This window comes from Vicugna pacos, chromosome 26 (genome assembly GCF_048564905.1).
Source record: "Vicugna pacos chromosome 26, VicPac4, whole genome shotgun sequence".
NCBI lineage: Eukaryota > Metazoa > Chordata > Mammalia > Artiodactyla > Camelidae > Vicugna > Vicugna pacos.
In genome coordinates this window covers 15,333,293-15,358,628 of record NC_133012.1, presented here as the reverse complement: position 1 = coordinate 15,358,628, position 25,336 = coordinate 15,333,293, and the positions used below count along the sequence as shown (strand labels likewise).

General features: G+C 39.1%; 2 protein-coding genes across 5 annotated transcripts in view; both read right to left on the bottom strand.

Annotated features, from left to right (window-relative positions):
- Nucleotides 1-2,689, bottom strand: part of ZDHHC2 (zDHHC palmitoyltransferase 2) — a 54,583-nt gene extending 51,894 nt beyond the window's left edge. The window contains exon 1 of the mRNA XM_072950387.1: nt 2,164-2,689. Within this exon, the coding sequence (XP_072806488.1) occupies nt 2,164-2,290 (127 nt within the window). The 5' untranslated portion in view covers nt 2,291-2,689. The remainder of the gene's footprint in view (nt 1-2,163) is intronic.
- Nucleotides 2,690-21,899: 19,210 nt separating this feature from the next.
- Nucleotides 21,900-25,336, bottom strand: part of MICU3 (mitochondrial calcium uptake family member 3) — an 83,078-nt gene continuing 79,641 nt past the window's right edge. For 3 of the 4 annotated variants that reach the window (XM_006198031.4, XM_072950384.1, XM_072950385.1), the window contains one exon: nt 21,900-24,267. The gene's annotated coding sequence lies outside the window, so the exon portion shown is untranslated. The remainder of the gene's footprint in view (nt 24,268-25,336) is intronic. The other variant, XM_072950383.1, reaches the window with a different exon arrangement.

Below are 25,336 nucleotides of genomic sequence, written 5' to 3'. Positions count from 1 at the left end.
TATGATTACTTACAATATGTTTCAACAGCAATAAAACAGAAAACTACTTTCTGACAGTTTCAGAGATACTGCCTCTGAATCATTCTTTTGCAGCTGTTTACTCAAGACTATTTATTGACTGCTTTCCACCTGACAGGCACTGTAACAGGCCAGGCAGGCAGCAATGAGAAGTGATAGGAGCCTTCACTTTTGATCAGCAGGGCAAGTATCAAACACAGGCCAGGTCACTTAGGCCCTTACTAAAATAGTGATGTGGATTTCATGGATGCTTTAGATTTATCTTAAACTTACAGAGAGTATATATAAAAATAATACCCAGATAAAACAGTAATTTTCCATTTAGTTCCTCCCCGATCACCTGTCCACCTAAGGCACTAAGACCTCCCATGTAGAACCTCAGCCAGGGCAGAGGAAACTTTAAGAGAAGAAAAGCTCTCCCTGCCTTCATATGCTTCCTGCTGATAGGCATGAGACTGTATCAGGCTGAGCTTCTTAGCGTAATGTGATAACACAAGTGAATGAGTTGTCTCTTTTGATAATTGAGGTCTTCTGAGACTTCCTGCCTGTGCACCAGTCACATTAATTGAAACTGCTCCTGGCTTCTAAAAGGTTGAAGGAATGAAAAACAACGAAGGTTTCTAAATACTTATGCAACACAAACAGTACATCTCAATAAGACAAGCTACTTTAATATCAACAGTGAATACAAAGGTATTATTATCTGAAAACTTTCTTCCTATACACCTTTGATAACCTGAATATTATATTTTAGTTGCACTGTCTTGATTTCAGTACTCAATCCATTTTTTTTAAGGCTCACTTTTTTGGTACCAAACTATTGTTTCTAAATTCAATAAAGTAATCATATCATATTTTAAAGCCATATGAAATGGAAAGATAGTCTCAATTCTCTTTAAAGTTACGTCAATAATTATTGGTATATTATTCTGATACCTACTATTTCTCACAAAAGGCAACATTTTGAGGTAAGATGGCTTCAGGCAAGATGCTATGTCTGAATCTTGAAGCTCTGAAAATGCTTAAGTGGAGAAGGTTCAACTCAACAGGCCATGACTTAACCTTTCTCCTTGTCTCACCGGAAGCTCGTGCTCCGGAGGGTGAAAACACAAAAAGCATTCATAAGTCACTGGCAGAAAGGTCATCCCCCTCTGGTTTAACGCCTTCTCTGATAACACAGATCATCTTTCACAAACCCTCTAAGGTAGAAGCCTGCTTACATCGGTGGACATTTGGTATTCCCTAAATGTACACCATCAACTTTTAGTTTTCTTCTAATCTTCAGCATTGACAGTATCCTATACAGCAATTCAGGAGCCTAAAACTTGGACTCGAGCCACTTGGCTCTCTGCGCGAAAAAACATCGGATATGGTCACCTCTTCCTCCCTACCCCTCCTTCTATTATTCTAACATCTAAATATTGGTCTTGCGTACTGCATATATCTTCCAAAATACTTTTCAGTAGCTCGCTCACCCGTTTCCTCCACCTCCTCTTAACTAGAAAGTGTCCAATTGGCAACCTCGAATCATAAAGGCAGCAAAAACGCCCCTGAGCTCTGTCACAAATTTTTAAAAAGTGGATTAAGGACAACCAGAAAGGGCTAGCTCTGACACCCGAGGCCAAGGCCACCCTCCCCCGCGCGGGTCTGGCGCAGCTCGCATCCTGGGCCCAGCTGGGAGCCCTCCAGCCTCCAGCGCAGCCTCCCCGGGCCTCACCCCTCCGCGGAGGCTGCGGGCAGCGGGGACCACAGTTCTCCCGGGCACCGTCCTGCCGAGGTAGGGGGTGTGGCTGGGGTGGCGGTGGTTAGCGGAAGGCGGAGCGGGTGGCCGGGCTGCCTGTGCGTAGGGGCGGTGGTGACATGGTGACCCGAGAGTTGTGAGGGGAAGGCAAGGGTAGCGCGAGTGACAGGAGGCTGCCCCGGGGCTGTTTTCAGCCGGGGTGCCAGCGGAGATGCAGCTAGTTGGCGGCGCCCGGGGCGCGAGGGGGTCTCGCTCGGGGTGGGGAGAGCGGGAGCGGGGCGCCGTGCGCTCGGGGTCCCCGCGTCCCGGGACTGTCGAGGAGGGCGGCGGAGGGGGCGAGGGGCGAGCGGGCCGGTCCTCCGGGGGGGGCGGGCGGGCCGGGGCGCCGGCGGGCGCGCACTCACCTATGCACAGCTGGATGGCGTAGGCGTAGTAGGACCAGCCGAGCAGGAGGCTGATGAACACCACCGGGATCCAGTACAGCACCCGCCGGCACCGCCGCCTGACGCTGCCCGGGCCCGAGGGCGCCATCTTCCAGCCGCATCCACCTGCCCAGCTCCGCCGCCGCCGCCGCCCGCGGGCCTGGCTCCGGGGCGGGCTGGCCGCGCCCGGCGTCCCCGGCGGGACGGACCCGGGGGCGGCGGCCGGTTTCGCCGCGGCCAGTGCCGCCGCCGTGGCGCTAACTCCCCATCCCGCAGCTCCGAGCCGGCGCCGCGGACTCCCGGCTCCTCAGCCCGGCGGAGGCGGTGGCTGCGAGAGGAGGGCGAGGGGGAGGCGGACGGGAAGGAGGAGGCGAGCGAGGAGGAGGACGGAGAGGAGGAGACGGCTGAGCCTCCGCCCCGCCTCTGCGCGTCCCGCCCGCCCCCTCCCCCGGCCGCCTCCCCGGCGCGGCCCGCTGCGCCCCCGGGCGGGCTCTCGGGGCACTCCGGGCGGTCCCTGCTGCGCCGCGAGCCCACGCGCCCTGGCCTCCGGGCACCTCAGGGACGCCCGAGGCGGGAGTGAAGGGACCCACGTTGGCCCCTCCGCCCTCTGCTTGGCCCCTGGGCAGGGGTGAAGCGGGCAGGGGGCGAGGGCACTTGGCGGCGGCGGTGGCGGCGCGCGGGGCGCGGAGACGCACGGGGGCGGGGCGGGAGGGGCGGCCCCGGGAGCCGCCTGCGCGGACCGGACCCTTTGCCTGCCCAGCACGGAGGGGGCGAGCCGCCCACCCCGTGGGCTGCACCTCGAGAAAGTCTTTAGGCGCCGAGGGCCCGTCCCTGCCTCCCGCTTGGAACATTCTCGCTTCAAGTTGCGGGTCCTGGTAAACAGGCGGAGGACCGCGAGGGCGGGGCTGGGGCTCCAGACCTGAAGGAGGGCGGGCCGCCGGGGAAGCCTCCTCTCTAACCGGCTTTTCTGGGGCCTCGGGAATGCGCCGCGACGTCCGGCTGCGGAGCCGAACTCTGCGTACACGGTGGGTGAGGACGGAGCACTTTGGCTTGTGAATCCAGAGACACCCCCCCCCGGAGTTAGAAACACTTATTTGCTGTGAAAATTTGAACTCTTTAAGTCATTTAGAGATTATAAGGGTAACCATTCCCACCGCCCCTCCTAAGAGTCCGGGGGTTTCCTCTGTGTACTCCAGCAGGTTCTTTGCTACAATGTTTTCCTTTGTGATGGCAGTTCTCAATTTAGCGTAGAGCTGGTTCGAAAGTGGTTGCTAAAAATCCTGAAAGAATCCTAGAGGTAATGAGACCGAAGCCCTGGCACTTTGGTTGATGAAACGGAAAAGATACGAATGCTTCTGAGATTTTCTTTTTCCCTTCAACTGATTATGAACGCACCTAACTCCACGTGGAAGCACCTCAATAAATGTAGCGTCCCTTAATTATATACATAATCATGATATATAATGTGTATGATTTTATTTAACATTAATGGATATGTGCTTACACCACATGGCAACCATATTGGATGAAATTTATATTCATCTTCATATTCGTCTGTAGAATGAACAAATAAAAAGAAGTACTGATAAATTCAGTCAAAGAAATTTAAGCTCTTATGTCTTTGCGATTATCTTCCTGTGACTAGATTGAACAGCAAGCTGATCTTCTCTCTTGAAATAGCTACTATATTAAAGACACACACCAGAATCTCTGCACATCTATTTTAAAATGCATAGAAAAAGCCAGTCAAGTTTCCATGGGGCTTTAAATAATTGGAATGAGGTCATTTCTATCCCGGTGAATCACTTTATATTAGTGTAGCACCTCATACCCTTTATGGGTATCCGGTAGGGTAGATTAATCTAAAAACATAACTTCCCTGGAAACCTCAACTTACGCTCCCAGTCAGAAGACTCTAAAAACGAGAAATGAAAGTTCATACCAGGACTGAGGCACCTCCAGAGATAAGAAAATCAGTGTTGAAGGTGACTGAGGAATTCTAAGGAATGAAAGTAGGGGATCAATTTTGCCATACTGGAAAAAAGAAAGTGCAAATTTGTGCCTCTTTAGATACTGAACACTACGGTGCCCTGTGCGGCTTCTCTTCAGTCTTACAGGGCTTTGGGGTGGGCAATGGAGAGAGCATTTGATGGTTTTCATATCTTTTACCCTTTTGGAAGAATATGCGGGTATAACATCCTTAAAGGAGGCTACATTTTTATTACTAGTATCTAACATGTGATTTAATTGTTCATATTTATAATAAGTATTTGTGGAATAACTGCAACTTATTTTGAGTCATTTTAGGAGTACTACCATTACTGAGTTCTCCTAGGGTATCATTCTCATCTAAAATGGAAAGTCTAACTCAGGAATTTTTTTTTATTTTAGTAGAGGTACTGGTGATTGAACCCAGAATCTCACTCTACTTCTGAGCTATGTCATCCCTTGTTTTGCTTTATTTAGAGCTGTGCATCCCCAGAAGAACAGTTTGAAGTTTATCAACAGTTAAGAAGAAACTTCTTTGGAGACTTACTCGTTAGAGAGAAGTACTGAAGGTCCGAGTCACCAATTTTAGATATTCAGTAATGACATCAAATTATGACTACCAGGCAATAAACTTTGATAAAACTGCTACAGCCACTTATGAAAAAGAGAGTCAGCCACAGCCAGGGAGGGAGAGGGCAACACAAAGGGAAAGAAGAGGAAAGGAATGGCCAGGCAGCAGGAGGGCAAGAGCAGCATCTGAGAAGAAGAGGAAGTCCCCTTACCTGGCCCACCTGGTCTCTAGGAACCATAACTCGGCCCTCAGCAGGCCTCTGCCATGATGCTCCACCCACCCATTTATCAATGTCTTTCACCTTCAAAAACCCCTCTTACCAGGCCCTGCTCCCACAAGGGAAACTTGATCTTCCTCTTATCCCTCCCCCAAACCTCCAGTCTAGCTTGTCACCATGGTTATGTCATCCACATCTCCCTCCTACTTCCAGATCCAGATTAAAATGTTTACCTATTGCCTTTCATAGTATGAATCAAGAATGGCATGGACCAAGCCCAGGGAGCCATGGACCTCCATTCATGCTGCCTGTACCAACCTCATCTCATTTTTGAAGCCAAACCACCTTAAAGCAGTCTGAAAAAATCTGAAATCGATTCTCTCAAAGATTTCTTAAACTAAGATTATCATTCTTTGGGGGAAAAAGGAGAAATTCCTTTAGAAGTCAGCAATCTGTGACATCAACGACTCCAGTGTTAATTTGCACTTGTGTAAGAGTAACCAAGATATTCTCTGTGGGACCTTCATAACATGCCCAAACCACACATCATTTCTGGACACAAGTAACATAAAAGCAGTCTTAGAAAGGGAACTTGGTTTAGGGAATGTGTTTCAAAGTGGTGCTAAGATACACTTCGGTTCTCAAGAGATTTATAGTTTGCAGTTAACCTGGAATGTAATGGAATATAATGGAAGAGAATTTCAAAGGCCTAAGAAGTGTCTGGTGGACTAGGTCAAAACACTGGGAAAATTATGAAGTGGGAAAAACTATCTCTGGCCAATCTTGCCTTTCAAGCCCTGCGGGGTCTCTAGGAGAGCGTTAATGTATCTTGCCACTAGATGGCAGACGCATACCGTGCAGTGCAGCTCTCCTGGTATCTTAGATTTCAGTAGCATCAGCCGTTAGTTTAACCAAGCCAATTATAAATCATGAATTATAACTTCATGATCAATTATACATGCTTATAACAAATGATTATAATTATACAGTTTTATGCTATAATTTAGTGGCTAATATTAATAAAAACATATTCAGAAAATTGATAAGAATTAAAAGAACATTTGTCCATATAGCAGATCCCTCTGATTCTGCTTCCACTTCTCTTCAGTTTGCACTAAGGTTAATCTCTTTAGAAATAAAATTGGAACTTTTTATTTAAATGAGTGCTTTTGTCTATACCGACCCACACTCGCCCTTAAGTGGGGGAGAAAGCAGTGTCTATAAACCTAAAAGTGAGCAGATATTTCCTCTCTGTGGACTGGCACAATCTTTCAGTCGTGACACGGTGGCAAAAATTCAGTTAGAAATTATTAAAGTGTCCATTGTGGAGTTGAGAGTTCAATGGCCAACAGAGAGTGACCAAGGGCAACTGAAGCCTGCAGTGTGGTGGCAAGTGCCCAGCAGGGCCAAGGCCAGCAGTGGCATCCTAGGCAGGCTGTTCTTGGGGGCAGGACCCACCCGCTTCGTCCGTGCCAGCTCCAGCTGGGTTCTCCGGGCTCCTTGTTGATTCTGTGGGGTGTCTGTATACCGGCAGAAACATTTTTTGTGTGTGTAAGTTCACTAGTGTTGCCTTGTGTTTGCAACCGAGAACTGACTGGAACACAGTGTTAATTTCACATCTTAAAGGAGGGGGCAGGGTGTAGCTCAGTGGTAGAGCATGTGGCTAAGCGGCTACTTAATTGGACAGTGAAGATCTAGAGCATTTCTGCCATCACAGAAAGTTCCACCTGACAGAGCTGACTGGGCATTTTATCTTGTCTGAATATTTATGAGCAAAGCTCTATGTTTATAATTGCAAGAAAAAAAATTGCCTCTCTATAGCTCTACTGTTTTACAGAAACAAAAAAAAAACAAGAGGTTATAGGAAGTCAAAAGCACTGTTAGGTTTATGGTATTAGGAGCTTTCTTCCTTTAAAGACATGAAACTAGAGTAGGAAGTCAGCTGGATTGTACCAGAGGGATAAGGGACAACACTATGGACTCTTCAACCTCAGGTTTATATAGAAGTAATTTCAAAGGATGGACAGGGAGAAATTTATCACATACTTATACACAAATTCCTGTCCATAAAGCTACATCTTGGATTTAGCTTCTCATCCAGAGGTGCTTATTCTGGGCTAACTCCAGCCTTCGAGCCCAGGGTCGTCTGTCTTCCGCCAGTGGCATCAGGATCCTTTCTGTTCTGTTGGTTAAGCAGATAATAACTGGGGGACCCGAAGAGTAATTGGGTATATTCAGCTCTGTCAAGCTGTAGGCTAGATTAGTCATGCTGGATTTTCTGTTACGGCAGATGTGGGAGGAGGTGTTCACGTGGACAATTTGCTGCAGAAATGTATATTCCTCAGACTTTGCCGATGCCAGGTTTTAGTGTAAAGGTGTACATTGTATGGAAGAGCTCCGGAGTCTTCTCACCAGAGCACCCCCCAGCTATTGTAAGTAATCCCCATGGGCTGGATGTTCCCATTTGCTCTTCCACATCCATTCTCTGCCCTTCTTTGTGTTATGGGAGGCTCACCTTTCATCAGAGAACTCCTTCCACTCTGGATTCGGGTTAGTTCAATCAGTGGGAGGTGGACAGGTGATCTAGAAGATCAGAGAATAACGTGGGGATGTTTGTTTTACTCCCCAGACCTGATCATGGAAGATCATTGCTTCTGTGGGCGACAGCTGCTCTCTCTCCCTTTGTCTCTCCAGTGAGTACCTAACTCCCTAGGGTGTCCAACCATACTCTGTTTCCTTTAAATTCTTCTCAGTTAATTACCACTTTTGAGCGTTGTCATTTCTTCCCTACCTCTTCCGTCACTAATACAACCCCTGTAAATCTGCATACAGCGTACTAGTTTTTGCTACATAGGAAAAAAATACATAAACACCTACTGATTCCTTTTTGAGGAAGTCAGTATTATCTTTAATTATCTCTTTTAAAATAAAAAAATCGTAACAGAATTATATGTTACAGAAAAATACATAACAGAAATTTTGGAAACAGCTACATAAAAGAAAATTTGGAAACAGAAAGGCAAACCTCCCATGATTTCTCCATTGTTGTTATTTTGGTACGTTCCCATTTGGTCTCTTTTTTGTGCATATTTTTTCAACATACAATTTTCTGCTCTTATAAATATTTCGTCACAGATGTTTTTCATGTTACTATACTGGGTTCAGAATTATTTTAAATAGTTGCACACTATTCTGTTCTGTAGAAGTACAATAATTCATCAAACCATTCCTCTATTGCTGGATATTTAAGTGTGTTTTCTAATTTTACACTGGTATAAACAATGTAAATAGCTTAGCTCATACAGCATTTCCCTTATATTTTACTGTTTTCTTTGGATAAAGTCCCATAGATAGAATTAAATCAAAGAGTCAAAGTTTGAAAAATTATGCAGCTGAAATGATTTTTAAATACATCTACAAGTGCTTTGATACTCCTCCTTTCAAGAAGTGGAGGTTAATTCTCCTCCCCTTGAGTATAGACTGGACTTAGTTACTTACTTCTAACAAATAAAATAAAGCAGAATTGATGGTGGGTAACTTCAAAAACTAGGTGTAAAAAGCACTGTGACTTCCTCCTCTCTCCTTCAGATCACTTGCTCTGGGAGAAGTTAGCTGCTGTGTCCTGAGCAGACCCATGGAGGGGCCAAGTAGCAAGAGACACAAGCCTCCAGTCAACAGCCACGTGAGTGAGTCCTTTCGGCAGTGGATACTCTAGCTCCAGTCAAGTCCTCAGTGTCTCAGCATGTGCCCAAGGTAGGGAAGGTCTCATCCCAAAAAGATCTGTGAGTGTGGCATCTGTCTAATGGACAGAACCCCAATATGGTACATAGGAGAGCCAAGAAGTTTTAAAGAGAATTATCTTCACAGAAATGTGCCAGCTCGGACTGTCAGGGACAGAAACAGTATGTGATAAAGAGGTCTTTAGACTTCCAAACTACTACAAGTGGGGAAACCACGGAGGAAATCACACAGCTGCAAACATGTGCCACCTTTTATGGCAAAGGAAGGATAACTAAGGTGGTAGAACCAAGAGCCCGGAGAACAGATCTGAGAGCCATGGAGTATTAGCTGTTGTGAAAGCAATGGAGAAAGTTAGCTGTCATGTCATGAACAGCCCTATGGGTCGGCCCAGGTGGTAAGGGACAGAATCCTCCAACCAAGAGCCCCGTGAGGGAGCTTGCTTGGAAGTCGATCCTCCAGTTCCAGTCGTGCCTTCAGGTTGACTGTAGACCTAGCTGTCAGCTTGACTGCAACACCATGAGGAACCGTGAGCCAGAGTCACCCAGCCAAGCTGCTCCTGAATTCCTGACTCTCAGAAATTGTGTGAGATAATAAAATGTTTCTTAGACCACTGCATTTTGGGGTAATTTCTTATGCAGCAATAGATAACTAATACAGCAGCAAAGGAAATGTTTTGTAGCATTTGTCTAAATAAGTTCAAATATGAGGCACTTAGTGGGCACCCCAATTCCTGATAATCATGGCCAATTATTGCCACTTAAGGAAAGAGCTGGTGAGAGACATAGGGAGAACAAAGAGAGAAAGAAAAGAAGAAGGAAAAGAGAAGGGGGGGAGGAAGAAGGAATAAAAGAGAAAAAGTTAGCAAGACTTGGGAAAGGTGACTGTATTTCCTAGTTTACCCAGGATAGTCCCAGTTTGGGGTGTTATCCTGTTGCAATTATGAATGAGTCCCCTTTCATTTTCACAGCTGTCCTGGTTTGAATGATGAATTATACGACCTGAAATATAGGCCAGTATCTCAGCCAGTTTTGTATCTTAATATCCCATCTTTCCCCTTGCCTAATTGACCACAACTTCTTTCCAGTCTGCTCATTAGCCTAAATTTCTCACCAAACCATTGACTCACTAACAGCTCTTCCAGGAGTTAGAGCTTACCTCTGTCCACCTCCCAGTGTTCTTGTATCACAGTAAGAAATTTATCACAGCAGCTGAGTGACTGACTCAGGAATTAGACAAACTTAAGTCTGACTCTTAGTTTTATACTTAATGGCTATTTGACTTTAGGGGAATTACTTAATTTCTTTAAGCCTCAGATATAAGCCAGGAAATATAACAGTGTCCACTACCTCATAGGATTGTTGAGGATATTAATGAGATTATGTATAAGAAATGCTTAACCTTGTCATTTGCAGCAATATGAATGGACCTAGAGATTATCATACTAAGTAAAGTAAGTCAGAGAAAGACAAATATCATATGACATCACTGATATGTGGAATCTGAAAAATGATACAAATGAACTTATTTACGAAACAGGAACAGACTCAGAGACATGGAAAACATATTTATGGTTACCAAAGGGGAAGGGTGGGGAGGAATAAATTTGGAATTTGGATTAACAGATACACACTACTAAATATAAAATATATAAAAAATAGGACCTACTGTATAGCACAGGAAACTATATTCAATATCTTGTAATAACCTATAATGGGAAAGAATACATATATTTATAAATATGTATAAATTACTTTGCTGTACACCTGAAACATTGTAAATCAACTATACTTCAATAACAAAAGAAAGACTTAGCCTAGTGCCCAGTATATAAAGAGAAGCTATACATACAGAGCATGTGCATACTGTACTTAGCATTTTATATGCACAATATATATGATGAATATATGTTCGCTGCTATCAGCAGTTACTATCACAGGAGGCAAATTCACTTCACTGAGGCTGAAGCACTTTAGTTCTGGGATGTGCGTTTTACTAGGAAACTCTCAAGTATGTGAGTAACTGTATTTATTAGTTTTAATATTAGAGGGCAGAGACAGTTTAGGAAACGTGTTGAGTTAAGTACAAGTCAGGCGAAGATTATATTTGCTCTTCACGCTTGATATGTCTTACTTTTATTCATTCCTTTATTCTTAGATTCACCCACTTACTCTTTCAACATGTATCAGTTATTCACCAGATCCCAGGTACTACGCTAAGTACAGGGCTGAGGAATGCTTTTCAACAAGAATAAAGCTTTATTCCCAATTCTTAAAGGAAAATATTACATTAAAAAATAAAAAAAGGTGTTTGTATGGGAATATGAGTGACAGGGCTCTGCAGCCAAATTAAAAACACATTTTATAAAATATATATATATACACACATATATGTATGTGTGTGTGTGTGTGTATGTATGGTTTTCAGGTTGATTAGATTTCAACTTAGTTTTGAGCAGTAGAAGCAATTTTCTGCTGTTAAGAAGCAATATATTTTAACTTTTGACTTAACTTCATGGTGTTTTTTTAAAACTAAGAGTGGGAAAATCCAAATCATGTGAATATATAATTTGGAATCCTGAAATATCAACAGAAGGAGCTGACAGATAGAATTTTTTTTTTTTTAGCCATAGGCATTCCTCTTTTCTGTTTTTAGAAACAAGGAAAATTAGTAGACAAAAATAGTCTTAGGTACATAGACTATATATTTCACATGCACAGCATAAAATACTCAGTGAAGTTAAGTAGGTGCCTGGAAACCAAGAGAATTTAATAAATGATAACGGTGACAACAGGAGGGAGGGGATAGCTCAGTGGTAAAGCATATACTTAGCAGGCACAAGGTCCTGGGTTCAATCCCCAGTACGTCCTCCAAAAATAAACAAACCTAATTACCCCCACCTCCCCCACCAAAATTTTAAAAAATTAAATATTAGAATAACAGATAAACAAACAAAGAAAAAAGACTGAAATATTAAAAGAAAGAAAACAGTGACAACAACTAGAATTGCAGCTATGTACAGGACCGGTTTAAACTGTTTGGCCATATTTACAAGTAGAGATTTTTAAAAGATTTTCTTTCCACTATTTTTAGTCCACTTTAATGAGTATACCACTTTATACTTTTCAGTAGCCCATGAAGTTTTACTTTTGTGTTAATCTTTCAGGTCAAGTTTATGAACATGATTACAGATAAGCAAATTCTAAATGAATAGGGATATTATTTTGGGAAGAATAACTATCACTTATTATGTGTTTGCTAAAGTCAGCGCTTTATAGGCAGTTTCCCATTTAGTTCTTGCAACCACCTTAAGACTCAGCTGCTATCATTAGCTCATCTTATACATGAAAAAGCTGAGGTGTGGCAAGTGTAGTAAGAACCTTGCTTAACTACAAAGGTGAGGGTGACAGAGCCAGGATTCGAACTCGGGAAGTCCGACTCACAAGGCTCTGCTTAACCTTGCCATTCTGAATGGATGGGCTAAAAGTATTTCATCTATTTATGCATATTTTCCAATATGTCCTTTTCTGAAATAATGTCATCTTGAATTCTGCTTTTAGTCTTTGCCCATTTTCTCAATTCTGTTCAAGGATCATTTAGCTTTATAATTATGCAAGTCCACACCTGTCAGATACACTGAGTCATTCATTTAGTTGAAAGGTTGAAAACAAATCGTTTTTTTAACATACCATAGGAACCTAACTGAAAAATTTCACAAATTACCTTAATGAGAAACTAGTACCAGGATATCAAGTACAGAGAACCTCAGACAATTGCTTCTTGAAAAGTGTTAATCAACTACATACTCATCTTGAATGAAAATAACCTCTCTAGTGAGATACTGTATCACAACAGTAACTACTGAAGTACCAGATGTGAGAACCATTGCAATGGCTTTTAAAGACTTGTTCCTTATTCTTTTCTTCTGTGTTTGAAGATGATGATGTGTCTGTTTATTACAGAGGTGACCAGTATTCTTTTCAGCATTGGGTGCATTAAAGACAGACAAAGCCGACTTCATTATTTGCTAGTTCTTGCTTTTTTTTTTTCCTTCCCAGCTGTCATTCATTATTTTCTTCCTTAATTTGTCCGAAGGCTAGGTTATCTATCACAGTCATTTACCCATAGTCCACAGCTCACAGGACTTCAATGTGTCTTTTAAACGTCCATTTTTACTGAAATACTTTCTGCCTCATGTGAAATTTTAAAATGTCTTAAACCTTGCTATGACTCATTCTTTATAAATTTATATTCTGCTGGAGTTATGAGCATAACTTTGTACCTTTTTTTAAGTGAACCTATTTCGAATTTTCTTGTTAAGTAGAGTCCCTAAGCCACACTGTTGATACTGCAGTGGTCAGGTCAGATGGTTCATTGTAACTGCTCTCTAGACATCAAATTCTCCTGGGCCTGAATCCTATGCTGTTGCCATACCCCTCGGGTGTCGTGAGCAGCACACTTAGCATCTTAGTATTCTTTTATCTTATGTTTTAACAACAAAAAAAAAACCCACCATTTTTTCCATTATAGTTTTGAGAAAATCAATATCCACTTCCAAGTAGCATAAAATGTTACTCTTTTCTTTGTTTCTTACTATCTTGTATCTCACCAAACCCACAGACACCCCTGCACACTGGCCCAGATGTCCACATTCCAGGAAGGACCAGCTACATAATTTTTGGAGCCTCGTGCAAAATGAAAATTCAGGGCTCTTTGTTCAACAAAGTTGGGGAAATTGCTAAGGTTTTAAAATATAAAGCTTTCTTCTTTCTTCCATGGTCTCTCTCAATGTGCCATGATGTTTTTTTATTTGCTGTTCATTTTAAGTAAATAAGACTTTAAAAAAATCTAAGTTATTAGCATGACTTTTACCATTCGTCTTTATACTGTGCAATGCCTATTTAAAATGCATTTACCTCCTATGTGAAATCACTGAAATTACATAATTCATATTTAATAGCACAGCTTCTGAGAATGCTTCCTGGTGGCCAGAAGAGGTATCACAGGTCAGACTCTGGAAGGTTGGAAGGAGGAAGAGAAGGTTCATGTAGAATGAAGCAAGCCAAAGGCATGCTCCTTCCAGCATGAGGATGCTTCCAAGGTGAGTGTAGACCTTCACAGGTGCCCTGGGCCCCTATCCCATGACTCAGGATGCACATGTACTTGCTCATGGTGGCTGCTGGACTCATGTACCAGGCTTTAGCTGGGGGAGCACCCTGAGGAAGTCCAGGCAGACATTTCTCCTTCCCACAGGCATGATACCCCAACCCACAGTGACTAAGCAACCCCCAAGGGTACTGCAGCCTCTGAGTTAGAAAGCTCTGAGTCTTCAGATTAGGAGTGCAATGTAAACTCATCTCTACCAAGTCGTGACCTTTGGCTGGCTGCCAGCCAATGCACCATGGCACGGCCAGTCCAGGGCAGGATGGCCTCCACTGTGCTCTGACCCCGACTCTGTCTGGTGTGGGTGCCCTTCCCCATTCCTACCCATACCTGGACTCCTGCCATGGGGCTAAAGGGTGGAGACAGTTGCTGGGCAAGGGTGGAAGGGTCAGGCTGGGCAAAGCAGAGGGTGGCTAAGAACCCATCCCTGGGAGTAGGGAGGACTGAATGTGAGCAGAAGCTCGAGTTTTCCCACTGATTTCACTTACAAAACAAAAATTCAAAGATGATGTTATTAAGAATTTCAACTGCAGGGCATTAAACCCAAGTGTGGGGCTCTTCTGTCCTGGGGCTTCATGCTCCTACACTGTTCACATGACCATGAAGCCGGCCCTGCCCAGGAATGGTATGAAGGAGTTTGTATCTGAGCCATAAGGAGGTAAGTTTAAAAGACAACACAATTTTAAAATAAAATGTTGAGAAAATAACTTTTACTCTTCCTTCCTATGATTCCTACAAGGAAATTTAAAAATGCCTATTTTATTTTCTTTAATAGGAGAAATATATTACTCATGAATATAAAAAAATTTCTGTAGGAAATATAATTTGCCCCACTCCAAACATATTCAACCCTATTAACTAATAACAATAAAAGTAATAGTAGCTGAACTTACCCTATGAGCCAGACATTGTGCTAGGTAATATATGAATTTATGTGAATTATCTAATCTCTATAGCAGGGGCAGATACAATTTCTAGCTCCAATTTAAAGGTAAGGAACCTGATATGGGGAGGGCAACTTTTCTAAGACCAGGAAATAAAAAGAATGGTCTACCATGATTAGAATTTATTACAATAATGTGGAATAATTTAATATTAGGAAGCCTATAAAGCTGATACATTGCATCTGGAGATCAAATTGGAAAAATGTATAATCATGTCAGTAGAAGCTGAAAAGGCATTTGAGATGATTCAACACTCATTCCTTTTTCCAGACTCTTCCAAATTCAGGAAATAAAGCATACTTTTTTAACGAGATAAAGTATTTGTCTGAAATCAACAGGAAAATATTATGCTTCATTTGAAAACTTAGATATAATCCTATTAAAACAGGAAATCAAAGGGTTCCTGCTATTGCTCTTAGTATTTTATATTGTTCTGGAAGCTATAATCAACACAGTAATACAGGAAATATAAATAAGAGCAATAATATAGGAATGGCAAAGACCGTTATTATCATCTGCATATAATATGACTGGCCAACAGAAAACTCAAGAGAATTAATAAAAAAAAAGATGTCAGAATTACTAGGAATTTAGGTAAGTGGCTGATTAAATCAAACTGCTTTCTACATACCAAGAGTAATCAGATAGAAAATCTAATGGGAAAAATTCCTACTTTTAAAAACAACAGTAAATATATAGGATCTCTTCTAGATTTTATGAGAAGTGTGACCCAGATAATGAAAGCCATAAATCTTACCCTCCCTAATGTGGGTGGGCCTCATCCAATCAGTCGAAGGCACGACACTCCCCCAGTAAAGAGAGAATTCCTCTTGCCTGGTTACCTTTGAACTGAAACACTGGCCAAATTAATACATCTGGCAATTCTCCTTCCCTTGACATATTTTGTCTGATATTCATATAACTGCTGCAGCTTCTTTCTTTTCTTTAATGGAGGTACAGGGGACCTTGTGCATTGTTAAAACATGTGCTCTACCACTGAGCTATTACCCTCACCACTGCAGTTTCTTATTGTTAGTGTTTGCATGATACTCTTTTTTCTGTCATTTACATGAAGCTCATCCATGTCTGTATATCTTAAGTACATCTTTTATAGATTACCTTTTTTTTAAAAAAAAGCCTGATAATACCTATTAATTGGAATATTTATTAAACTTACATTTAATGTAATTATTAATTGGTTGGGGTTTATGTAATCATTTTGCTATTATTTTATTTGTCATCCTAATTTTCTTTTTTGTTTCTCCCTTTCCTGCCTTATTTTGGGTTTGTCAAGATTTCTTTTTATTATTGCATTTTACTTCATCTATGGTTTCATGGATTAAAATACACATTGATTGAATGAATATTATACTACTGCACTATAATGTAAGACTTTTACAACAAGATACTTCCATTTACCCCTTTCTGTCCTTTATGATATAACCAAACATTTTAATAATAAACTCTACACTGCATTGTTATTTTTGCTTTAAACAGTTGATTGCCTTTTTATATGTTTAAGATAAATTTTTTTTTATATTTGCCAAACATTTACCATTTATGGCAAACTTCATTATTTTGAATAGATAAAAATTTCTGGCTAGTTTCATTGCCCAATAGCCTGAAGATTTTTTTTAACTTTTCTTGTAGTGCAGGTCTGCTGGTTGCATGCTCTCTGATAATCTGTATCTGAAGGTATCTTTATTTCACTATCATTTTTAAAAGGTTTTTTTGCTGAATGTAGTAGCCTAGGTTGCATTTCCTTTTTTCTTTCCTACTTTAAAGATGTTACACCGTTATCTTTCGTTCTCCATTGTTACTGATGAGAAGCCAGCAGGCATTCTTATCACCAACCCTGTGTATAATGTATCTTTGTCTCTGGATGCTTTCAAGATTAAAAAGGATTTTTCTTTGGCTTTTCGGAAATTTGGCTAGGATATGACCTGGTGTAGGTTTCTTTATACGGTTTGTTGGGTTTTATTTTATAGGGCTTTTTGAACTTCTTGAAACTCTATAGTTTATGCACTTCTTCAAATTTGGAAAAATTGGGGCCATTTTCTCTTTGAGCATTTGTCTACCTCCCAGCCCTGCACTCCACTCCACCCTTCTCTTTCTCCTTCTGGATCTATAATTACACTTAGTAGACTGCTTTACGTGGTCACTGATGCATTACTACTTTCTTCCCCTCAGTAATTTTTCCTCTTTGTGCATCAGTTTGGATAGCTTGGCCTTTCTTTGCCTTCAAGTTTACTGATCCCTTTTTACTCTTTCCCCAATCTCCTATTAAGTCCGTACAATGACTTTTTATTTTGAATACTGTATTTTCCAATCCTAGAATTTCCATTTGGTTTTTTTTTTATAGTTTTAATTTTTTGCATGTAATTCCCATTTCTTCTCTCATTATGTCCATCTTTTCCTTTAAACCTTTTTTTAACATATTTATAAGAGCTTTTAAAGTTTGTATCTACTAACTCAAACTTCTGTTTCTGTGGACTGACTGCTCTTTCCCCTGGTTAAGGGTCACATTGTCTTGCTCAGCATATATACTTGTCCACTGTATAGTGGATGTTGTGGATGTTACATTATTGAAAAATATGGATTTTGTTGTTTTCCTTGAAAGAGCACTGAATTTTGTTTTTGGCAGGTAGTTACTATACTGGCAGAGCAGCTTGCTTCTATCAAGGGTTAATTTTAGGTTTTATTAGGATGGGTTTAGAATCACTCTTATTCGAGAGTAGCCTTATTCCTTAAGGGATGTCCTTAATTTAATTCTTGGGTTGTTCAGTGAGGCCTCTACACTTTGGCTGAGTTGAACTCCCATGTCTCTCAGCCCTGTGTGACCACCAGTAGCTGTTTTCTCATCTCATTTCTTCTATCCCACGGAACTTCTGTTTTCTGTTTGGGCTCCATTTCCCTCTGCTGTAGTTTTGAAAGTGCTTTCTGGCAGCAAGCCAGCATGAATGCAGAGGTCACCACATGTGTGTCCTTCCTTGCAAGGATCGAAGCCCTTAAGTGTTTGTTCTATAACACTGTAGTTTATGATAGAACAGTAAGTTTAACACCAGGTACTCAGTCACGACTGGACTGAAAACTCTTGATTGATGTTTTGATTTCAGCAATTAAATATTTTATTTCCAGAGATTCTACCTGGTAAGTGTATCTGTTTAATTCTATAGTTTTTCTTTTCTGTAACTCAATTTTGTTATTTCATAGTTTGTATGCCTTCTGTCTTCAGCTCCAACAACTGCATTCTTTGGGGTCTGATTTTATGGTCTCTGCTGATTCTAATTGTGGCAGGCCTTATGTGAATTTGGTAGTCTTTGTTTAAGAGGTTAAGCTTGATTTGTAATCTATGAGAGTTTTGTGGGATGGTTTCTTCTGTTTCAGCCAGTCGTATGTATGTGTCTCTCTGCGTGTGTACACTTGTCTCAGGACAATTCAGGACCTCCTTGAGGGTTTTAGCTTAGAGGAAGGGGTCTCAGATTCAGGCTCTCCACCTGATTGCTGTCTCAAGGCTGAATACATTCATATACTGTCAGTATAGAATTCTGGCCTCAGAGAAATCCTACTCCTCCACAAAGCTACAGACTCCCTGTCATTCTAGTTTCAAGCACCCGTGAACTCTGTTGCTCTGGCCTGAGATCTCACCTATATTCCTGGTATTTCCAGCAAGTCCAACTCAGAATCCAAGATACCTGGTTATTTGGGACTCAATTCTCATATTTTTAAAGTTTTATTTTTACTTTCTTTTTTGAAGGGAGAAATCCCCGGAGGCCTGAAATGCTTCATTGTATGTTGTGTTTGAGGGGTCTAGCTATTGGAGAGGAGAGGTTAACCTCTGAGCTTCCAAAATCTCAGGTATCAGGAGCAAAAACACATGTATTAACATTATAATCAGAAAAATAACAAAAAAGACAACAGATATCTACACCTGAATTACTAATGTACGTATTTGTGTGGTAATTAATCACTATGAAAAACTGAGTTATTAGCATAATCTACTTAGCATGTTGCTTTATTTCTCAAATTCAATACTAGCTAAAGGATACTTCCCATAGACTGAATCTTCATAAATTTTAGAGAAATATATTTAAGTTGACAAACGAAGGCTGACATTTGGCCATGCTTTACAAGGCTGAACACCATGCAAATCCTATTCCTTTATTTGTTCATTTTGCAATAAGTCTTGACATCACCTTCTCCTCTTTCTTAAATTTGCTGACTTAGCAGGGCACAATGCAGTTTTGATGTCCAATCTGATTTCAAAAGAATCTTTGAGACAGCTAATCTTCTGTACACTCACTGTAATTAAATATTACAGCACAATTGGTACATAAGATACTCACTTTCTTGAGAACCTCTTAGCACCAAAGAGCGATGACATAAAAAAGTATAGATTTTCAGAGTGGGTGTTTTTTGTAGATTTTTCAGATTGAAGTTTTAACTCTTATAGCACCTAGAGCTTGCAAAGAATAAAGCATTACATACTATAGACTGAAAATATCTTGATTAGTTGTCTTTCATTCTGTCCTAAACGCTCATTTTACTACAGTTTAAAATCTGCTAGAACACTAATTTGCTTACCTTCAAGCTGCTTGCTTCGTTCTTGAGAATTTGAAATAGCAAATGTCATACTGGATTAGACTAATCAAGTTTAGTTCTTTGCCTCTTAGGTAAATGTCACCAAAATCTGTTTTGTAAGACAGTATGGCTGCTATCTTTAACTTTTTAAATCCAGTGACTGCTATTCACTGATACTCAGTATCCATTAATATCAATATCAATTAATCCCTTTCTCATCTCCGCCATCCAAGCTGAAACATGTGACAGTCCCATAAGCTCACAATCACCACTACACTTTTCTTTTTCATAAAACTACCTCTATCTGCTTCAAGGAGAAGTAACCTAACTCTGGACTTGGTGAAATAATCTATCCAGCACATGACCTTCATGATTTAGTCCCATTTTTTCCCCAGACTGAGGTACTAAGTTTTAAAAATGTGATTTTGTGAAAAAAGTAAACAGACATGATTAAAAACATCCAAACAGCTCAATAACAGCTCATTAGATACATGAGCTTATGGTCCCTTTCATGCTAATTTCTAAATACACATATTGGGATGTTGCAATCCCAGAAGTAAAGTGCTAGATCAGAGCTTTGAGCTGTTTCTATGTTTCCCTACAAAGGTGTTGCACCCAGAGTCATAGCCTCACCAGCAATTGCCCCGCACACTTACCAATGCTACATGCTATAAAAGCTTTCTATCTTTTCAGTCTGGTATGTGAGTGGATATACTGTCATTATTGATTTAATTTGCATTTCCTTAAATTTAGTTTTCTAAAAACTGACTACAAATCCCAATTTTTAAAGTCTACTGTCATTCAAGATTCCATCTCCATTCTCTTCCTACTCTCTACTTCACATAAACACTTGTCCTTCCCTTCCTTTTCAATAGTGGACAAAAGTTATCTTTTCCAGAAAATTTTTATAATATTTTTTTACTCCATCTGAGCACTGTAAAACTACATGCATATAGTCACAATTACAAGTATATTCCTCAGTTTTTAAGATATGTGCCAAAAGTACTGATGGTAATATAAAGAAAATTATAAAGATATAAAGGTGTAAAAGAATTACATCTTTGCATTGATTTTCATCACACAATATTTCACAGAACTTAAGATGTGATTGATTGCAAGACACACCATTATTTTATGAACTACTAAGAAAGTAAAATGCTGCCAATTAAAAGAAAAAAAAAACCACAATGCTTTCTTACTACTCATAATTTTAGCTTTATACTTATTGAGTATTTATAGTTCATATTTTAACATCCTTTGGAAGTAAAAGCACTATGTAAAAATGTTAATTTATTGTATGTCTATAAAAAGGAGGATGATTATAGCAGATCCCCTTATCTGTGGGAGATACATCATTCCAAGACCCACAGGAGGTGCTTGAAACCATGCAAAGTACCGAACGCTGTAAATACTATGTTTTCTTCTATACATACATACCTATGATACAGATTCACTTACAAATTAGGTATAGTGACGAATAATAAAATAGAACAATTATAACAATATACTGTAGTAACAGTTATGTGAATGTGGTCTTTCTCAAAATATCTTAGTGTACAAATTAAATGCCTTTCCCATCTTAACTAAGCACTTACCACATTGTTGCTGTAACTTTTGCAGTTTGAGGTGCGACAGTAAAAAACCAGCGTGAATTTCTTTTTCCTTCTTCACAGCTTCAGGGATAGAAGATTCATTCTTACTGTAGATCTTAGCAACCTCAGCATACGACTTTTCTTTTCCTTATTAAATTTCACATTTTCACTTAAAGCAAGCAAGTCCTCTTTAACGTATCCAAATGAACAGTATGACTACTCTTGCACTTGGGGCCATTATAAGTAAAATAAGGATCGCTGAACACAAGCAGCGTGATACCATGACAGTTGATCTGATAGAGGGGACGAAGGGAGGATTCACAGCCCAGGTAGGACAGAGTGGGATGTCATCATGCTACTCCAAATGGCATGCAATTTAAAACTAATGAATTACTTATTTCTGGAATTTTCCATTTAATATTTTCAGACCCAGGTTGACCACAGGTAACAGAAACCACAGAAAATGAAGCCGTGGATAAGGGAGGACTACTGCAGTGTATTTTGAAAACTGGTAAATTTCTAGGAGTTGTCTTAGTAAGATGATGCCTACAAAATATCAACATTAGTAAACCAAGGGCTGCTGTAGTGTTGGTTTAATAATTTTAAGCCATTTAAACAGTCGGTTCTGGAAAGCAAAAATTGATACTCCATTCACATGTAAACTTTCTGAAAGTCTTCCAGTGCCAATGGCTATAATTCTATAATGTATGAATTCCTATTATACACTTTGAGAGGCTTTATGGCTCTGTGATTTATTCCCTTACGAAAAGTGTTGATGAGATTAATTTATTGGCAATGTATTGCTATAGCAGGGGGCATAAGATCAATGAAGGTTTGGTAATCAACAAAGATTTCTAAAGTTTGTAGGTGACATTTTTCAGAAAGACATTAGTCCACGATATACATAAAAGCAAAGTACTAAATTTCTTGATTCAAGAGCAGATATATTTATTTTAAGATAACATAAGAATGTAAGACAGGCCACTTTACAATTACATTTCATAAGAACAATAAACTGGAACTTAAGTTAAATGAAGTTCTTAATATGAAATGATTCTGATAATTACACAAACCTTTTATCATATAGTCTTCTGTAAAGAGTATGATACTAAAATTTTATGTGTAGCTTCATCTTTCCAAAGAATAGTCTGTAGAAGGAAATACTGAGAAGAGCATACATGTAATTTAGTACATTACTATTTTCAGAGCATTTAAAGTTTTTTAATTGATGTAAACAACAATCCAGTGACATATTTTTACCTCTCATTTTATAGGTGATAAAGTTCAAGAGTGGTAATATATGAAGAATCACTATAATTTACTACTCTACTCCATTTTAATTGATCAGAATATTTTATCTATTTAGATTTTAATATTATGCTGCAGTCTTATAATGATGAATGATGAATATCCATTCACTGTGATAAGCAATAAAGATTGCGTATGTAGTATTCCTTGGGAGAATGACAGAATTATAAAGAATGCCAATGAGCTTATTCAGTTTTTAATCTGTATTTATAGGACTGTTCTAGATAGCAATTTTTCCATGTATGCAAAATAATCTAGCTTATAGTCAAAAATAAAAGTAAGTGGCATTTTTTCAATTATTTTAGATAGCACATAATATTGAGAGCATTCAGTATAAGGTAAAATAGAGCTGGGGGATGTTAAATGAGAGGGTAGTTATTATTTAGTCAATCAATTAAATCAACCTTCAAAGCAGGCGAAAGTAAATTATACTGTATGAAATCCTCAAATTAATGAATATATATTTCTATATCAATGTAATAAATAATATCAGATAAAGAATGTAGAAAGTCTAACAAATACACTGTCAATGCTAACAACATTTTCTTGGAAATAACATTACTTTATAAATAGGCTGATGCAGAACTACCAATTTTACATTTAATAACTTATAAAAACAAAGTCAGTATTTCCTCTTTTCATATGTAAAAGCAAGGTGTTGGAAGGTGCAATTTATATTTAATACATCTTAGAAAAGAAGATAAATAAACTTATCTTCCACATACAATAAATAAATACGTTAACTTAAATTCATTGTTCTATTTTTGTATAGTATCCTTTTATAAACTATACTTTTCTAATTGAACAGATTTCCATTAAATACTATCAAATTGTTTCCTCCATGTAAAAATCTAATTTTGTTGTTTTTCAATAGAAAGTTTTTCTTTTCTCTTTTAAGATATACTATTTTGAAATAATGAATTAGATTTAAATTATTCATTATTACTGGTTGTTATGCATTACTTTTGCATGTGGTCCTTTTGCAAGAAACAAAATATTAACTTCTATCTAATATATACATCAGTCTTCTAAACCATTTTATATTAGTCTTTTATAGTTCTCATTCTGACACTACAACATGTACTAAAAATATGCGCTAAGTTACAGAGCCTAAGGTATTATTTTTACTAGTGTTATTAACATATACCATCTGCCATCAGGAGCTGCATCATGTTTAAAACAATAATGACAATAACAGTGACCACTGCTACAAAAACTTCCACTGTTTCTACAATCAATGTGTGACTTTTTTGTGGAAAAGAAATCTACATTTTAAATTTCTTTACTGTATACATAAAAGAATACTAGACATTCTGTTGACTTTGGTAAATGAACAAAAACTTAAAAAAGAACTTTACGTGATTCAACAATATGTATTAATTAAGGACTTTCAAAAGTTAAAAGTACAATATAAACCATTGTATTGTATAGTAGTTCGATTTCTACTTGTGTTTCAAAATTATTTCAATGTAATTAAAGACCTGGTAAATGATGGAGATTTATTAACAATTCTAAGGGCCCTAAGATAAATCTCAAGGAATATTCATTTTCTAAAAGTAAGTTCACAGTCCAAAACCAAAGGAAATATGTTGCTGTTCATTTTTAAGTGATCTAGATTCCAGAAATGATACATTATTTTGAAATGAGACAACTTTCTAATAAATTTAAAAAAATTAAAAATACATTCTTATATAGTCGCTGGAAGAATCTATGTACTTCTGAAGGGAATGAAAAAGTGCAGAGAGTTCAGTAAATCAAGGCAAAAGCTCAACATGATAAAACTTAACATTTACAGTTAGTAAGAAGATGCAGCTTATCGGTCTTATGTTCAGTAATTCAGTTCAAGAAAAAATTACAATTAGTGTTTCACATTTTCCTTCATTTCTGCAAGTTCTGATCTCAGACCTGCTTCTGCTCTCTGAAATTTTTGCTTCTTGCATTTTCAAGTAGATAATAATCCTTTAAACTTTGCTTTAGAAGTGCCTAATTAAAAAAATACACATATGTAATACATAAAAGTAGTATTTATTTAGGATGAAATTCAGAGGTGATGGCATTAACCAATTATTATGATAACAGGAAACAGTAAGGCCCATAATAAAAACACCCAACAGAAAAGGCAAGTAAAACACGTGTAAAGTATGCTATGGAGAAAAAACCAAACCAAACCAAAACAGAACACCCAACAGAAAACGTAGAATCAAAGACTCAGTCACTTAAGACTTAAGACTTTAATTTAAAGGTTCAGTGTTTTGGCCACCTCTCTCTCTTGTCTTTTAAGATGGCCAGCACTCTATCTATATACTTTAAATTAAACAGGGACTGTACTTCAGTTAAAAAAAAAAATTAAACACCCCCCACACCTCGCGGCCTCTTGCTTTCTGAGATGGCCTGCACTCTGTCTATGGAGTGTGTATCTCCCTGGATAAATCTACTTTCACTCTGCTATGAAAAAAAAAAGTTCAGTGTTTTGTTTAGTTACTTGTCTAATTCTCAGTCTTATATAGCTCTAGAATCTATGTAGTCATTTGTATCTATGGTTCTGCGTCCTACTACATAGAATCAATAGCGTCAGTGTGACAGTATCACAAGTTGGTGGGAACACTACCAATATGGACATATAAATGGGACAGTCCTACTGTTTTTTTAAATGTTTAACTTCTTATAGGGCAATATAAAGTTCCTCAAAATAGAGATTAGGAAGACCTGACTTCTTTGTTAGCCCAATCACAACAGTTACCACCTTAGTTAATAACTAAGCCTACTTACAACTGAACATTTTAGGCCAGCATTTCCCTAAATGGGCTCCACAAAACATTAGGCTTCAAAGCTACTTTGCAAAGTACCAAATACCCCGGTTTTCTTCTAGAGAGTCAAATCAGTAGTGGCGTATTAAGATCTGATTGGTTCTAAGGGGAAAGGAACTTATGAAACATGTTTATTATGATTATTTCTCATACTTATTTCTAAGCAGCTTTTTTTGCTTTTAAATAACATGCATTGATATCTTATGGAATGATTTTAGTAATGCTGCTATAGACAAATATAAAGG